At 41.8% G+C, this 18766-nt stretch overlaps 2 protein-coding genes across 7 annotated transcripts in view; both read right to left on the bottom strand.

The window, feature by feature from the left end:
* slain1a (SLAIN motif family, member 1a) overlaps window positions 1-3200 on the bottom strand; it is a gene marked incomplete at its 3' end in the record, with an annotated part of 43461 nt that extends 40261 nt beyond the window's left edge. The window contains 1 exon segment of the mRNA XM_042334102.1: window positions 2803-3200. Coding sequence (XP_042190036.1) covers window positions 2803-3200 — 398 coding nt within the window.
* Window positions 3201-9488: 6288 nt separating this feature from the next.
* scel (sciellin) overlaps window positions 9489-18766 on the bottom strand; it is a 45292-nt gene continuing 36014 nt past the window's right edge. For all 6 annotated transcript variants that reach the window (XM_007890774.2, XM_042334609.1, XM_007890775.2 and 3 more), the window contains 7 exons: window positions 17054-17128; window positions 16038-16127; window positions 15618-15686; window positions 12993-13067; window positions 12657-12765; window positions 11585-11687; window positions 9489-11115 (listed from right to left, as the gene is read on the bottom strand). In XM_007890774.2, coding sequence (XP_007888965.2) covers window positions 11096-11115; window positions 11585-11687; window positions 12657-12765; window positions 12993-13067; window positions 15618-15686; window positions 16038-16127; window positions 17054-17128 — 541 coding nt within the window. In that variant the 3' untranslated portion in view covers window positions 9489-11095. The remainder of the gene's footprint in view (window positions 11116-11584; window positions 11688-12656; window positions 12766-12992; window positions 13068-15617; window positions 15687-16037; window positions 16128-17053; window positions 17129-18766) is intronic.

The following is an 18766-nucleotide window of genomic DNA, read 5'->3' as shown; positions in this document are numbered from 1 at the left end:
ATCTAAATACAAGAGCAACTTAGCATGTCCACAAGAACACAGACATCACTGGCCCAGCAACACATTCATTTTATTTAACTTCCTTGTCATTCTTTAATTGTGCCTAAAGTAATTGGTCAGATGTACAAAAGCCAAAACAAAGGATGCGTGTGATGTATCAAACATTAAATGGAGGATGTCAAATAGCTGTTTCATTACAGTAAATATGTTCATATAAAAATAATTGTACCAATTGCAAAATTCCATGAATCAAAAGAGATATGAAACCCTCTGATGTCGTCTCCTTACCTGCAGTAGATGGTCTTCTGCTGAGATCTAAGTAGTGGGACCCAGGCTTTAATTCCTTCCTTAATGCGGTGGTGCACAATAATCTGGTCAATTGATACCATCTCTCCCGGGAGTGCTTCAAAAGACTCAATGATCCAAAAGTAATATCTTTATTACCAATTGCAGGAGCTTTACTGCCACTGAAAGTGGCATTACTGGTAGTATCCTTATAGGTTTTTGTGGACCAAGTGGCAAAAGCCTTAAGGATTTCTGCAACATGTCCCAGGAATCGTATATTATTGCAGTAGATACACTATCTAATGCAATGTATCTACTGCAATAAATAGATATTGTAGATATACTATCTACTGCAAGTCATTGCTTCCTTTTCCCTCGACACCCCCAGGCCACCTTCTTCTCCTACTCTTCTTCAATAGCCTTACCAATGGCCACCTCAACCATACCAACAGGCAGAAACCTTCTCTGAACTAATATGTATTTCTCATACTGCTTTGATAGTATTTCAACATCTTTCATTAACCTCACTGAGGTCAGCTCCAGCCTGGAGTTTAACACCTACTTTTTGCAATAAGGTCTGCTTTGCTTAATGTTGCGAGAGACCTTTCTCCTTCAATAGGTTCTTAACAACCTAAATTAGTGTTATTCCCTGATGTCCAGAGGTGGGCATGCTGAGAGCAGAGTTGAACACGGACGATTGATTCCTCCATTGCAACAATCTCCCCACAAGGTTGGACCATTGCCAGTTCAGTCTGTTTGAAAAACAATTTCACTCTGAAAAGGATCATTCTCAGTAGTAGCTATTTTTAATTACAGAACAGTCAGCTATGTCCAATCACTTGCAGTCTATTGGAAAAATGACTGGTGTAATAACACCACCTCTTAATACATACACATCAGCTCATTGGCTTCTAATACTATGCAGAGTGAAATGTATTTGTTTTTACCAGACAGTGGTAATTCATTCCTGGAAATTGATTTTAGATAAAGAAGAAATTCCAAATGCCTTAAATATACAACGTACATCAAAGAGAAAGTAACAATAATAATCCTTGCATTTGATACAATGCCTTAGCGCGTTATTGAGACGTCTCAAAACGCTTCACTGGTCATACTGTAAAGTGAATCAGCTGAATATTTTGTAGGCAAAACAACAGTCATAACGAATGCAAAAATACACAAATAACTGGCGACGGAATGAAATGCTTCAGCAGTGGGTGAAAGGTTCATGTCCAGCTCGGATCCAGTGGTTATTGTGTGTATAAGGATCTGCAGTTTCAAGGCTGGAACAGGAGTCTCAGCGCTCATTAAAGAGCTCACACTCTCAGCTCCTGATATCGACAGCTCTGTTCGCTATTCAAACACAATCATCGGCCCTTTAAAGTCCCTCAACATGAAAGTGCACGTTACTGAGGATTGCAACGCAACACACGCAGTCGATACGAGGGGGAATTGCAGGGAAAATAACCCGAAAATAATAATAATAATAATAATAATCCCCTGCTGTGTTAGGACAGCATCGATCTCGTCTTCACACGGAAAATAACCCCCGGAGATGATGAGATTATATTGAGTGTCGGGGCACCGGTGTCTGTCCCCCGTTTCCCCAATTCGGGAACCAGCCTCGAAAACCACCTCTTGACCCCCCCCCCCGACACCCCCCGACACCCCCCCCCCGACACCACCCCCCCCCGACACCCCCCGACACCCACCCCCCCGACACCCCCCGACACCCCCCGACACCCCCCCCCCGACACCACCCCCCCGACACCCCCCGACACCCCCCGACACCCCCCCCGACACCCCCCGACACCACCCCCCGACACCCCCGACACCCCCGACACCCCCCCCCCCGACACCCCCCGACACCCCCCCCCCGACCCCCCCCCGACACCCCCCCGACACCCCCCCCCGACACCCCCGATACCCCCCCCCGACCCCCCCGACACCACCCCCCCGACCCCCCCCGACACCCCCCGCCCCCGACACCCCCCGACACCCCCCGCCCCCGACACCCCCCGACACCCCCGCCCCGACACCCACCGACACCCCCCGACACCACCCCCCCCGACACCCCCCGACACCCCCCCCCCGACACCACCCCCCCCGACACCCCCGATACCCCCTCCCCCCGACACCCCCCGCCCCCGACACTCACCGACACCCCCCGACACCCCCGACACCCCCCCGACACCACCCCCCGACAACCCCCGACACCCCCCGCCCCCGACACCCCCCGACACCCCCCGAATGGACCAGATGTCTAACCGGGATTCAGACGGAGCAACGCGCCATCCATCACCGGGAGCCTCGCGGACCAGTGACAGGCAGAGAGCAAACAACGGGCAGGAAAGGCAGAGGCAAATGGTGGTGAGGGACGATGGTGCGAAATAAACCAGGAGGGGGGGGGGGGGGGATGGAGAGACTGGGGGGAGAACACGTATAACGTACAGAAAACACGTCTATCTGATCAGAGGCAGTGGGTAAAATAAAAAAAAAACAGGGCTGTAACCTCACCAGCTCTCATCGTCCCCGTCACACCATCCGCTCTCCAAGTCCAGGATGTCCACCTCCTCCAGGGTCAGCCTGACCGACCCACTGCCCAGCCGCGCCTCGCTGTCCCCGGGCTGCCTGCTGCCGTGCGGCGCTTTGCTGCGCTCCCAGTAGTCGGGGCTGAGGCTGGGGCAGTAGCCGGGGCTGGGGAAGCAATACCCGGGGCTGGGGGGCGGGTAGAGCAGGGCAGAGGCCGGCAGCTGGTACAGCGAGTGGCTGGCGGCCGCCGCCCGGCTCTTCAGCTGCTCGTTCTGCCACTCGAGCTTCCTCACCAGCTCCTGCAGCTTCTTCACCTCCAGCTCCGCGCTCACACCGGAGCTCACGTCCGCCGCCCCCATCACCTTCAGCAGCGGCGCCTCCATCGCCAGGGCCGGTCAAGGGAAGCGCCTCAGCCTCTGCCTCAGCCTCAGCCTCTGCGCTGCTCTGCTCTGCTCCGGGGCCGGGGGGAGGCACCTGCCCAAAGCGCCTCGGTTGAATGCTGCTCTGCCCCCACCAGTGCACTGAGCATAGCGCACGGCAGTACCCAGGGACAGACAGGCAGACAGGCAGAGCTGTGCACACTGGCAGTACTCTCTGCTGCCGGGCTTTTCCCTGCATTCACAACAAAGAGCTTGTCTGCCTGCACTGCCACCCAGACCAGAGGAGCAGTGCCTTTTGTTGCAGAGCTTCCTCTCATCTGTGTAACGTCTGTGTGTGTGTGTGTGTGTGTGGGGGTGTTTGTATGTATATCTCTGCAAATGTGATCAATCACCGTGGGTGCGTTTTGTTTCCCAGAGGACGTGCAATGAAATCTTACTGGTTCATTTCAGCAAACCATCTCAGGACTGCAGAGGTAGATTCCTGGAAGGAATCTGGTGGCAAACTGAATGGGTTGGCTCAATGGACTAACGTCTATTCCCGTCTGAATTTGTTACTTCTGAAGATCTTGTTCGGGTGTATTGTTCTGCTGAAAGCTACAGCCTTCAAAGGAGGGGCTGCAGAAATATACAAACTCGCCCACACTCGAGTCAACCATTTGTTCACACAGTGGGAGCAACTCCTCAATTTGAACTTTTTTTTCTGTGTATACTGTACATATGTGTATACAGGGAAATACCATAACATGCTCAAATGTGGCCAGTTCTCCCTCCTCAAGCTCCATCACCCACACTTCACTCAGACCCTATTAATATCCTGTTCAGCTCCCCTACCCTCCCACACTCAGAATCGGGTTCAACTCTGGATTTACATTTTTGCGGGGCACTTGACAAATAAAGTATATGTTTACACATTTATTCATTATGTTGGGGCATGTTGTGCGCAATTGGCTGCTGCGTTTCGCCCACAAATATACAATCGGTTCACTTTGAAGTATATTCTGCGAAGCGCTCTACAAGACATGTAAAGCGCTATATCATATGCAAGGATTATTGTTATGTTTCGTGAATACAAATAGTAATAATAATCCTTGCATTTCATTATTTCACTTTATCACGTCATTGAAACGTCTCAAAGCGCTTCACAATATATATTTGTAAAGTGGATTGACTGTATATTTTGTATATATTTTTTATTGTATTTTTCTTTATAAAATATTTTATGTTTTACAAAGAAAAACAACAAACACAAAAAAAGGAGGTGAATCAGCATCCGAGGCTAAACCCATTTTTCGTTTTAAATGCTGATCAGCCCTTTGTGAATTTTTACCATTTCTGCTTGCATTTTTTGTACATGTAATTTTGAATACATTTCATGATTTGTAAGATATTTAAACCACCTGGGCTTCACTCTAGACAACCAACCCATCCAGGAAAATGGAAGGACCAGCTGTTTTGGTAAGGTTTCAGGTAGTACCATGCAATCTTTAACATCTACAGGAACAGAGAGACAGGACCTCATGGAGGCGCTTTGGCAAATAGGCATGCCCACTGTGAAGCCGTCTCCATCTCCAGTGACAGGTCAGTGAAGACCGGAACCCTCCTTCCCTGCAGCCACTTCCCCTGTTTACCACAAAGCCATCATGCTGCTTGATCCTGGACTTCACAAATGGGTGAGAGGAAGCTTCTAGGCTGCATCCCCAGCAGCTCAAAACCATAAAGGAGAATTGTTTGTACACAAGTCTTATATGCCACAGGCATTGGGACCTTGAAGAAAGACAAACCCGGCCAGAATGCCCTTTGCCTCTTCTCTGCGCAGTCTTTCAGGTCTGTGTCCACCACAACCCCATTTACTGATAAGAATCAACAATTAGGACAGATGCCCCTTGTATCTTCCAATCAATATGCTTGATGTCCTCTCTTGACCTGAGCAGAACTATGATTCTACATTTGGGATACCTACCATCATATCAAACTGAGTGGCCTAGTGTTCAAGATGGCAAGTGCAGTGCATAGGATCCATAGGATATTTGCAAACAGAACAACAAAATTACATTTATAGAGCACTTTTCACGTCGGGAGGACGTCCCAAAGCACTGAACAGTCAGCTGTCGGGGCCCGAGCATGGGGAAAGGGTGCTAGAGGGGTGAGGGAAGGGAGAGAGGTGGGAGGGAGACCAAAGGCACGGTCGAAGAGAAGGGTCTTGAGAATGGCCTTGAAGGATGTGAGGGAGGAAGCGAGGTGAAGGGACCGTGGAATGGAGTGCCAGAGTGTGGGGGCAGAGACGCTGAAAGCCCGGCCACCGATGGTAGGGCGGGAGACATGGAGCAGGCCGGAGCCCGATGAACGGAGGGAGCAGGCAGGTTGGTAGGGAGTCAGCAGGTCAGAGAGGTAGGAGGGGGCAAGGCCATGGATGGCCTTAAAGGTGAGGATAAGGATCTTGAACTCGATCCTCTGGGGGATGGGGAGCCAGTGGAGTCGGGTGAGGGTGGGAGTGATGGGGTCGAGAGCCTGGTGAGTGAGGGTACAAGAGCTGCAGAGTTTTGGATGATCTGCAGCTTGTGAAGAGAAGTGTTTGGAACGCCGATGCGAAGGGAGTTCCCGTAATCAAACCTTGAGGTGATGAATGCTTGGGTGAGGGTTTCGGCAGCCTGAGGGGTGAGGCAGTGGTGGAGTCTGGCAATGTTGTGGAGGTGGTAGTAGGCAGTGCTGATCATGGCGCGGATGTGGGGGAGAAAGGACAGTTCAGGGTCAAACAAGATACCCAGGTTCCTGACTGGCTTAGTGAGGTTGAGTGTGCAGCAGTGAAGGCTGATGCTGCCAGCGTCTGAGGTTCGGAGGCACTGGCGCGAATCAATCAGGAGGGCCTCGGTCTTGCTGATGTTGAGTTGGAGAAACTTGGCCCTAGTCCAGGACTTGATGTTGGACAGACAGTCGGTCAGGACCTCAGTAGTCCTGGAGTTCAGGATGGAAGCGGAGAAGTAGAGTTGGGTGTCATCCGCATACATGCGGAAATTTACCCCATGTCTGTGGATGACGTCACCAAGGGGGAGTGTATAGAGGGTGAAGAGGAGGGGACCGAGACAGAGCCCTGAGGAACACCGCACGAGACAGTGCTGGGGGAGGAGAAACCGTTTGTCACGACGAAGTGGAGGCGGTGTGAAAGGTCGGACCTGAACCAGTCAAGGACAGAACGTTGAAGGTTGAGGTGGGAGGAGAGGTGGTGGAGGAGGATTGAATGGTCCACTGTGTCAAAGGCGGCAGAGAAGTTAAGGAGGACGAGGAGGCAGAGGGAACCCTGGTGACACATGATCAGGATGTTGTTTGTGACCTTCACCAGAGCAGTTTCCGTGCTGTGGGCAGCACGGAAACCCGATTGGAGGGGTTCATGGAGGGAGTGAGAGGAGAGGAAAGAGCAAAGCTGGTAGGCAACAGCTCTCTCAAGGACCTGGATAGGAAGGGGAGATTTGAGATGGGCCGGTAGCTAAATAGCTGTGATGGGTCAAGGGAAGGTTTTTTCAAAGTGGGGGTGATAGTGGCTGTTTTGAGGGGGAAGGAACAGTGCCAGGTGACATGGAGAGGTTAATGAAGTCCTGCAATCCTGTCAGGAAGGCCTGGAACAGATGCACCATGTATTTGCAACATTTTATAATTATAAAGTTGGAAAACTGCTGGACAATATTTGCATGAAATTTACCAGGTACAAGAATAATTAAACACTGGCATTACTTTGATTTATTCACTATTTTACACACAGCCTGTGTTTCTGGAAGCTAAAATGGAAGTTCTCTCTGACCCACAAATGACCTTGGTCAATGTATTGCCAGGGTTTCCTGGCACTATACGATAGGCTTTGTTGTTAAGCGAATCTATTGTGGGAACTTTGTGGTCGTTGCAGAGTAACACATTTTTTGACAACATTACTATCTGACGGAGTTCAGCTTTTTTCAAATGTGCCAATTTGTTGTAAATAACTGAAACACAAGCTAAAAGGTAAAACAGTCAACACAACAGTGATAAATAATACTGAGGCTGCCTGGATTTGGGGGGAATGGTCCAAAGCTTTGTACAGGTCAAAAATTCTGAATATCCAATTCCATGCTTTCATTCTCTGATTTATATAAAATGGTTACATCTAAAGATTTCAATGTTGCCATTGTTGTTCTCAATCATGGAGAGCAATATTCCAGGATAGTTTCATTGAATACCTATCTAACTCAGGGTGATTGAAGTATGTGACCTAATGTCAAGCAATATTCTCCACAATTAGTGGCAGCACACCATTGGTGGGAACAAAGATGGCATGTATTATTGGGGGTCTAAAATTCAATATTTGCACTCTAGATTCAAGTACCCAATTGTGACATCCAGTTTGCGAATATAAGGAATATTTGCAAAAGTCTGAATCCCAAATTCCAAATCATCAATGCCCAAGAAAAGGCTGACAATCAAAGTAAGAACAGGTAGATTACAGCAGATGTTGAAAATCTGAATTAAAAACATGGGAACACGCAGCAGGTCAGGCAGCATCTTTGGAGAGAGGAAAATTAGTTAACATTTCAAGTCGATAACTTTTCATCAGAACTTGGGAATGTTGGAAGAGAGCAGTTTATAAGGACAAGCAGAGAAGGGGACGGGGAAAGAAAGACAAAGGAAAAATTTAGGTCCCCGATGTAGAGAAGACCACATCATAATCATCGAAGCAACAACTGTTTCTGTCGGTTTGGAAATAGTGATTTGTTGTTTTGCGAATTTCACAATCTCAAAATATTCACAAAATTCACAATATCCCCTCACCCTGACCATTTACCCCCTGCCCGGGTCCCGACCCAACTGTCCAGCACCTTGGGACGTCCTCCCGACGTGAAAGGCGCTCTATAAATGAAATCTTGTTGTTGTTGTTGTAAAGTCATAATTAGCAACTCAAATGCAGTTTGTGAATAGCACCAATACACATGCTGGAACAAAAATGACCGAAACAATTAATGTTGTCTCCACCAACACACTGTCATGTGTGGCATTCCCCAGGGCTCTGTCCTTGGTCCTCTTCTCTTTAATATCTACATGCTCCCACTTAATTATCATTAACTTCCTCATGTATGTGCATGACAGCTACTCTATCTCTCTGCCTTCACGCTCAATGCCAGGACTACTGCTGTGCTGACGGAGTGGCTGTCAAACATAAGGCTGGCTCCCGTCAGCACCTCCTGACCTTAGTTGCTGTCAAGATCACTAATCACGGATGCACTCTCCACCTCACCGAGTCAGTACGAAATCTTGGTGTCTTGTTCGACCTTTAACTGTCTTTTAAACCCCACACTCATGTTATAACCCATTCTGCCTTCCCCACCGCTGCAATATTTCTTGCTTCTGTCACTGCCTCTCCCCTCAGGCTGTCAAGATCCTCATCCATGTTTTAATACATCCAGGCTTGACTATGTTTATTCGCTGCTCACCAGACTTCCCAACTCTTCAATCCACAAGCTGCTGATTATTCAGAATTCTGCAGCTCATATCCTCTCCCGCACCAAGCTCTGTGAGCCAATCACCCCATCTTTGCCCAGCTCCACTGGCTCCACATCCCCCAGAGGATCAAGTTCATGATTCTTGTCCTCAACGTTAAATCCCTCCATTGTCCTGCCGCTCCCTACCTCTGTGACCTACTAAAACTTTGCCAACCTGTCCTCTTCTTCGCTCAGCAGGCAGTCACCCACTCCATGTCACCCATCGGTGATCAGGCCTTCAGCTGTTCTGCCCCCACCCTCTGCAACTCTATCTCAGAGCCCCTCCACCTCACCCCCTCTCTTGCCTCCTTCAAGGATCATCTTAAGACCTTTTTCTTTGATCGTGTCTTCAGTTATTCTCCCAGTTCCAGTTCCATTGCCCTCCACCCCTTTTGACTCCAACCCCCATCTCAGGCGCAAACTCTTCACTGTCCAATGCCTTGGGACATCCTCCCAACATGATAGGTGCTATATAAAGGCAATTTGTTCTTGTTAAATCTATTAAGACCAGAAACGTAATAGTGACAATACACTACAATGCTGATGTACCTGAGTTTGTACATGCACAGATACTGTATTTTATTAATGAGGTCATAGTTTCTAAAAAAAAAGTTGGCTTAAGGCAGTTTGATGGCATTAAAGTCTGCTTAATTTTCTTATTTTGGTTAAAATGATTAAATCAAAGTTATGATATATGCTATATTTTATATGTATCAATAAAGAACATAAATGTCAAAATTGACAAAAGGTGACAAAAAACACATTATGAAAAAAATAGACAGGGATTGTCTACCATTTGATAGTTCTTTATTTTCATTAATATTACAGTTTATGAACAACGAACCTCCTTACCAGCATACAATATTGCTGTGTATTTTTTAAAAAGATAATCACACATGAAAGCCCCATTTAATATAAGTGCACAGATAGTTGGGGTGTTTCTGGTAAATAAGAAAAACGTTTAGAAGCTTGTTCTTTATGATGCTATTATTCTGAGTACTGTGTTTACATTCACCATTAATTAATTTAAGTACTCACAGTGGAAGCAAATTCAACTAACTTATGACATTTTTACAAGTATCAGTGTTTTTTTTCCCCAAATCTTTTCCTTTTCTAAAGCCAGCAAACATTGCTTGCAAAATGATAATCTGATATTTGAACAATATTGGCTAATGAGTAAAAACAAGTTTGGACTGTTCCATACACTATGCCAATGTTCTTATATGTTTATGCAACAATTTTGAAAACAAATTATTACTGATACATTGATTCCAGATAAAATAGACGATAAACCCCACAACAAAATACACCATATTTTTACAGAATAAAACTGGATCTATGCTAATGCGTTAGAAGTGATTTATTTACAAAATTTTCTACCTTCTATTGGGTGATATATGTTTGCATTAGTGTTTTACTGCAGTTGTTTCAAAAAGCTGTGAAACAAACAGGTTGTACAATTCAGCGGGCTAGATTTTTCCAGTCAGTGGTATTTTTGAATCATGTTAAAGGCAGCAGTATTGTGATTTTGACTTTAGTTGTTGCCGTTGATAATGGACAAGGCCAGACAGACGCTAATCCCAGTACAATGAGTTGTTTTTGGCAGTCTCTTGGAACTGTTATTCAGCTATTGAGTTGCCTTGATTCCAGTAAGAACAAATAAAAAGGCCTAAACATATTACTTGGAAACAGACTGGTCACTGAACCCTACCCAACCAAAATCTTACCACATTGCAAAATTATGTGATAGGTTTGCCTTTAGTACCACCTCAGTAATATCCACTGCTGCTCAGCAAGAGGAAAATCTAGGTTTTTGTCTGTTATGCAGTTATTTGTAATAACTGCAATCATTAATTGCATTATGGAAGATAGAAAACATAGCAAACAAATAGTTTCTAATACAGCAGCATTATCTTAGGTTTAACATTTACATTATAATTTTAAGAATGTTTACATTTGTTCAGTGGAGGAAGAGTTTTACAAGTTTATTTCCTAAATTCAATAATTTTTAAAAAGAACAGTTTTCATTTCCAGTGAAGTACCCTACTTATACCCATTTTGGGAAAGATTCCACCGAAGATTGTATTATATCCCTTTCAAAGTATACGTTGAGCAAACAGAGAAGCTATTTCAGGGCAGTTACTTAAATGTTGACTTCAAGTTCACCAGAATAAAGGTTACATAATCTGGTTCCGATGGTGCAATGTACCCATAATTACATCATAAGGTGTACAAAGAAACATTCAGGAAGCGTCATTCCTTTACTTATGCAAACTGAAAAGCAATTATAGAAAAGAAATTATATCTCTAAAATGTGTCTCCTAAAACAGTGTAAATATGTCCTTGTGTCCTCAGTGAATATCAAACTGTAATTTTCATTCAGCTGCCAGGTTTTCTTCAAGGGTATGTGAGTTTTGCTGCAAAGAAACAAAGCAGAAGCATTCTTTAGGTTTAAAAATATAAACACTGTGTTCACGCTTCTGTAATGATAATGTAATCTCAGCATATTTACTTTTGAAAATGTGATGCACATTTGCTTATATGTAGCCATTGTTTATCAAAATAAATAACAACTATGACTCTTTAGATATTTGTGAGCAAAAAGTAACAATGCATGCAAACTGGTCTTCTTTACAGGCAAATGTTTAGACACAGCGTGAATTAATTTGATATTCATTTATGGTGATCAATATTGAAAGGAAACTTTGCTTTTGATAAGTTCTTTCTACCCTATTACCTGGCGTTAAATTACGTTGCAATAGTGTAACATTGCTAAGTCATAAAAAAACTTTTGTTATTTGTAACAATCGTGTTAATGGGGTTTCTACATGCAACAGTCAGTCATTCATTATCATCTTGCCATTAAATAGAAATTCTGCTGTTTACCTCTCATTTGATCGTAGCATGGTTCACAGTGAATCATTTGCCGATGAATCCACACACTTTGTCCAGCTTGTATGTCTTCCAGAGACTGACTGCAGATCTGACACTGTAACAAAAAAAGGTATACAAGTGTATTTATTCATTATTCTGTGCCAAACTATTCCTTTGCCACGAGCCTCTCAGCTACTCAGTGGCCCAGCAATTTGATGAAGCTGTATGCCTGTTACAATATAGTAGGATACACTTGGGCCTTCAACTCTACCAATGGTGAGATCTGGACTTTGGCCATGTTATTAGGGAGAGGTGCCCTTTAAGAGATTGTACAATGCCTCACAGTGGGGAAGTCAATTCAAGTCGCATTCAGAGAGGCCTGAGAGCATGTCTCCTGGTTAGAGGATCACCTATAAAATAATATTGGTACAGGGGACCTCACAAAAACTTGCATTTTTATATCACCTTTCACATTGGAAAATGTCTCAAATAATAATAATAATCATCCTTGCATTTGATATAGCGCTTTTCATGTCAGGAGGATGTCCCAAAGCGCTTCACAGAACACACTGTAAAGTGAATTGACTGTATATTTGTGGGCCAACGCGGCAGCCAATTGCGCACAGCAATGTCCCACAAACAGTCGTAGATTGAAAATGACCAATTTATTATTGTTTTTGGTTTTGGAAGGATTATTATTAGGCGTGTGGAGTAAGGAAACTTGCCCGAGGTTTCTCCCTGCCTGGAATTGAACTCAGGTCTCTCGCTTGCAAAGCGAGTGCTCTAACCACTGAGCTACAGGACTCCACAAAGTGCTTCACTCAGACAGTATGGAAACAATTCAGTAGTATTTTAGATAAATATAATGAAAAATTAACGCAATTATTAGTCTAGAGATTACACATCACTGGATTATTTGGTTTTCATCACTGGATTAGGATGCAAGATGTATCTATATTTGCACACAGTTATTACAGGGTCAATAATAATCAACTTCAAAGTTCAATTTAGATTGTTATGTGTTAATGTTACTTTTAACCTGTCTATAATATGCAATTTATTACTGCGTAAGACTGTTTCACACCTTAAAGCATGATGCATGGGTGTTCAGGTTCATGTCATCTATTATGATCCTTGGACTTAAGCTAATGGGCTTGAAGCAGTAACTGCATGCATTTGGATCGTTAGACGTCCTGCAAATAAAATGTGAGAGGTCAATATCAGGACAAATAATGGTGGAAATACATACGTTATCTGAAATTATACCATAGAATTAATGAATTCCCTAATGACACTAATATTGACAAGTTCTTATTAACAATTTTTTGTATTTAATATTTCAATAATCAAAAATAAGTTTTCAAAACATGTTTTGAATTGAAAATTAGTACTGCAACTAACAGTATGTTTTCTTACTTACTTTTCAGCAACACTGAAAGCAGTAGTTATTACTCTTGTTTGGAGGTTGTTCGGTGGGTCTGACCGAAGAGAAGAACTATGGAAGCAGAAAGGGTCAGATGCATTATTTAGTTTGTTATAATCATTTAATTCATGCATTTAATTTTCCAAAATGTATATATTTAGCTCCTCAGTTGCCTAATAGCACATAACGTCCCATCTACAAAAATAACTTGCAATTATACAACGCTCTTCATGCGAATAGCATCTGAGCACATTCAAGAACCAAAGTGAAATGTGGACCTTTTTTAAAAAAAACCTCACTGCCCGAGTCAAAGCATATTAACAGCTAACTTTTTGGTACTTAGTATATATTGCATTTAAATTGCTTTGGAATCAGTATCTGATATCATTGAATGATGATCAAGTTGAAGCATGTAAATACCTAACAATAGTAATAATAATCCTTGCATTTGGTATAGCACCTTATCATGTCATTGAGATGTCTCAAAGTGCTTCACAGGATATACTGTAAAGTAGATTGACTGTGTATTTTGTAGGCAAAACATGGCTGTCAGTCTCAGTGCAGAATTACACTTCTACTTTTTGTTCCAATCAGATCTCATCTGTTTATAAATGAGCACATTTTCCAAAGTCAGAGACACTTTAATAAGCAAAGAAGATTGATAACTAATGATTCCTGCCGGTTCTGGATGTTCTGTAGACCAAACCTCCTACTCCACATAGATGATGATCCCAGTTGTGACTTTTCATGAAATTATACTGTGACATTTAGGACCAGCTGGAGAACAGAGTCGAAGCTCAATGAGAGAATTTGGTCTGACATACACTGGAATATCAGCAAGCACTGTTTACTAATCCATTTGTGAATGTTGGCAAATTAAACTCTATGTGGATGTTTTAAAGTTTTATGTCAAGTTTCACTTCCTTGAAAATACATTATTACTATGCTCACTTTGCATCAGAAATTAAGGTCAAATGGAATGCATACTAAAGCATTTTCTAATTGTTCATATAATGAAAAAAATCCTTGCATTTTATATAGCGCGTTACACATCATCAAAGCACTTCATAGAATTTACTGCAAAGACTGCAAATAGGACAAACAGTTTGGGCAAAGTGAAGTGAATGATCAATTTTAACTGGAGGATTGTTGGCCAGGACTTCCTGGGAGAAACTTCCTTCTCTTTTCCAGTTATGCCATGGTAATTTTAACAACATTTTAACACGCAGAAGGAACCGCAGTTTCAAGTCTCATCTGAAGGACAATGTGGCTCTCCTCCAGCACTGCAGTGTGAGCTTAGACCACGAGTGCAAACTCCTGAACCCATAATCTTCTCAGAGGTAAGAATGCTACCAACTGAGCTAGTCTGACACCTGATATACATGGAGCAAAATCATCTGATACTCATAAAGTGCTGCAGGAAGCGGTCAATACTTGTTAGTCCTACTTGAGCAGAAAGAGTAGCTTGGTGATTTATTCAGCCATTCACCATTGTCAAAACCATTCTCAATCATAGAACTAAATTAATACACAATTTATCTTTAACTGTATACATTTGTAATTGGCATCTCAACAAGATATATTCTGCACCATGTATTTTTAGTCCATAGATTAAAGACACAAATACAATGAATTTGTTTAGCGTATCTGCCATCCTTTGGTCACTCAGTGACGTGTAACATTGGTGTTTTATTTACAATATTCACAAAGGGTTCGGTAAATGGCACATGTATTTTGGCTGGTCCTCTGAAATGCCCTTGGTTACTATTCTCAGGTCCCAATTCTGTTACTTCAACATTTGAGCTGAGTTCCAGAGAGTCCAACTGCACAACACTCTGTGTAAAGAAGTTCCTCCTAAATTCTCTTTTAGACTATTAGTGACTCTCTTTTATTTGTGCATGTACAGTAAAGTAAAATTAGGATGAGGGCAAAAAGAAAAACACACAATAATATTGTTGGTGTTGCAGTTACATTAGGCATCTGAAAGTTGTTATGTAAATTGCAAAGGGATTTGCCCTTCATTTGCCTCAAATGCAAGGATTAAGCCTAACTTGGAGTTTGAGCTGTGGTCTGACAAGTTGCACCAATTAATAATTCTCACATTATTTAGGAAGCACAATAATGTTGGTATAGACCAAAAAGTTGCAATTTAAATAACAAAATTATTATCAGTGTATGTTAAAATAAAAATGATTCTAATATAAGAAACGTTTATAGATTTGATCAAAGTATTTTCATACTCAGAATAAGAAGAAAAATCCCATTTTTCTCTCAGTTACAACTGAGATGCACATTAATTTGAATCCAATGCTGATTTTCACACAGGAATGTGAAAACTAATATGCGAATGATTTGGATTGAACAATACTGGTGGATTAAGCACTCTGAGATGCTACCCTGCGTGCAAACTGTTGTTGTTGGATTTATATGATGGAAAGTGCAAATGGCCCATTGTTGTAGCTCTTTGTATGTTATATGTTATCAGACTTTTAATCATGTTTTCCCTCCCCATCCGCCCTTGGTTCCCATCCCCAACACAGGTGCCAATCTAACACTGTTAACACATTCTGATGTGAAAGGGTCTGTCTAAATGTAAATTGTCCTGTGTTGTAATATGCTCACGTTGAGTTTCTGTTCTCCGGTTCATAGGTTGGTTTAGTGAATGATTTTTTCTTGTTTCCTCCATTGATTCTATAAAGAGAGTGGGGAAATCATTAATATATTTTTTAAATACTACATTGTGAATTATAGTGACAATATGGAACCTAAATTTTGTAATATTTCAACTACAATTAGAGGCATAGATGAGATTATTATTTCAGGATCCGTTACTGTAAAGCGCTTTGAGACGCCGTCCGGCGTGGAGGGCGTTATATAAATCCAAATTGTTGTTGTTGTTGTTGATCATGCAACAGAAATACATTGTCATTTCATGAGCATTCCTGATAAGTGAATGCAATTTATTAACAAACATGAAATTGACAAATTGGAATAGAATTAAGCAATTGTATTGATACAAAACTCTGTTGTTTCACACAGTACCTTGAGCTTTTTGGATCATACGTTGTTTTTGTGGTTGTAGTGGGGTAAGGGCTAATATTTTCTGAATTATCCTCCTGATCTGAGACATCACTGTTGAATAAAAAGGGAAACAAATTAAATGTTGAAATGCTGACTTGCAAGTTGTACTTTGTTTGTTTTAAAAAGACAGATTAGGCCCTCCCAGCATTTTTTTCTCATAACCTCCTCAGTTCACACATCTTCCGTTGGCCAAAGGTACTAATTGGGGGCCTATTCCGTAAGCTTCCTCTCCCTTCTGAAGCCTTATAACTGGAATGACCTGAGAAGACTGGCCCTTCCATTTTCATTCACAAATGATAAAGTATCTGGCTCTCTGCAGTACCACTGTTAAGATCGGCAGGTCATTGTATAGGTAACCAGAGATGTGAGTTGCTCACCTACAATGCACAGGATATATACTTGGTGCTCCAACTCACTGTACCATGTATTTTATGCAATGCTCCTTCATTTTAATCAACTGAGCAGAGGGCTGATTTCAGCCAACAATTCATCATTGGCAAAATATACAGTCAATTCACTTTACAGTATATTCTGTGAAGCGCTTTGAGATGTCTCGAAGACGTGATAAGGTGCTATATCAAATGCAAGGATTATTATTATTAGATAGACTTTGCCTGCCCTTGGTTGTATTTTTTTGATTTATCTAACAAAATAGCTAGCCTAAAGATAATAAAGTCAGCAACAACAAAATTTCAACAGAGAGCATATCCCACTTAGATAAATTCATGCAGAGGAGGGGTGTTAGAGTTTGAGGGAAAAGAGTAGGGAATCGGTATTAGGAAGGAAGGCTTTATCAGAAGAGCAAACTCCAAAGGTTGAATGGCCCTCAATTCCTAATTCAAAGGGTTGAATAGCCTCCAACTTTGTTGTAGTTTTTGTGTGGTTCTATAGTCATTCATTACATATTCACTTAAATGAAAACATTAATAAAAGTAAAACAGATACAGACTGAGAAGATTTTACAAATAATAACATACATCAAGTCTTTTGAATATGGATCACTTTTGGTTTGAGTTTTAATGAATGGTTTGATCTTATCCAAGTCTTCAGTGCTGTTGTCAAAAAGAGAAAGAAAAATTAAGTGTATTTCAAAGTCATAATGTAAATCAATTCAAAGAAAGAAAGAACTAGCATTTTACAGTGCCTTATGGAGTATTTTTCAGATCATTCAGACTTCCAATTTTTACCGACGAGATTGGAGTTCTTCAAACAAGGAGGAAAAAATTGATTTAATCATAATTTCAACATTTATGGAATTCGATATTTTTCATATCTGAATGAAAAGAAACTCAAATATTGGGGTATCAATATTAAATATTTTTACTGAGAATACCCATACAGATGATAGTATGGTCAAATTTGCCACCAGAGCTGGTTACATTTTTCTGAATTAAAAAGAAAATACAAAGTTATATAGCACCTTTTATGTCGGGAGGATATCCCAAGGTGCTTAACACTGGGATGGCATGTGAGCTGTGAGCCGAAGGGGTGGGAAGGGGTAAAATGACTTAGAGAACAGTATATCTGACGGAATGGAGTAATAGCTGTTGACTTTGCCTGCTCTCCATTAATGATTCTCTTAGCAAAATCAATGTGTGTCCTTAATTATACTTCATCTTGACAGTCACTAACTAGTTTAATTCCAGCTGCACAAAGATTTCTTGATACCCCAAATGCCATCTAGTCTAAGCCTGCAAGACCTTCTTGTCTTAAAATTAAGATTGTGCAGAATTATGGAAAATTCTTAAACTCTGTCTTAATTTAGAAGTTAATTATTTTTTGAAGAACTGTGGGGAAGGCTGACTTGTGAATTAAGAGACTTGCTCCACTCAAGAGCCTTCTACTTCTGGAACAACCGCATTGCACCCAGAAAGCATTTCTCTGCCACTAGTTGGGAAAATAAAGTGTCACATTTTTCTACATGTGTTTCATCTCCAATCTTATACAGACATTTTATTGTTTTAATTGTCTGATTCCAGTCACAATGTTCTCTCATATTAGAATAAAATTGTGCCACGAAGTCTCATGGCATGACCATCTCTTGAAAAACAAAATGGAATCATGAGATTTTCAAGATATTAAATGTTCCCATATAAATTAGTATATTACCATGTTATTTTTAACATACACCATAGTTTTCATATTCTTTACTCCTCTATCACAATTTGAATTGAAGTACCAAAGAAGTAGGTCAAATTGTAGTATTGTCAAAAATTTGGCAATGTTGAGTGTTTGTGAAGTACTCATCCTCTGTTTCAGGATTTGACTCCTTCCGAGTCCTTACTTAGTTTCCTTCATTAGGAATTCGGTAGAAATCACCATCCAATTAAATTATACAGATTTTCCAAATCACAACCAATTCTATGTTTAGAGAGGGCAAGAGATAGCTCATTTAATATAAATCGGAGATGATAAAAGTTTAATTCAAACACTAGGAATCCTGGCTAATAATTGACTGCCAACTGAAAGGAGGATCAAGACAATTTGAAAACAGACGCATTTTTTCTAAAAGTTCCAACAAACAATACAAGAAAAACAAAAGTCAGCAAGTACACATCTATTAGGAGTACCCTCAGAATCTATACAGATAATAATCCTTGCATTGATACAGTGATGTCAAAAGGATTGCAACCAATTCACAGGTAATTGCAATTAAATCTGGTGACTCTATTTGTAGGCAAATACTTGAA

The sequence above is a fragment of the Callorhinchus milii genome, unplaced genomic scaffold (genome assembly GCF_018977255.1).
Source record: "Callorhinchus milii isolate IMCB2004 unplaced genomic scaffold, IMCB_Cmil_1.0 Scaffold4, whole genome shotgun sequence".
NCBI classification, from domain to species: Eukaryota; Metazoa; Chordata; class Chondrichthyes; order Chimaeriformes; family Callorhinchidae; genus Callorhinchus; species Callorhinchus milii.
The sequence above is the reverse complement of the archived record's forward strand: the minus strand, read 5'-3'. Positions and strand labels throughout refer to the sequence as shown.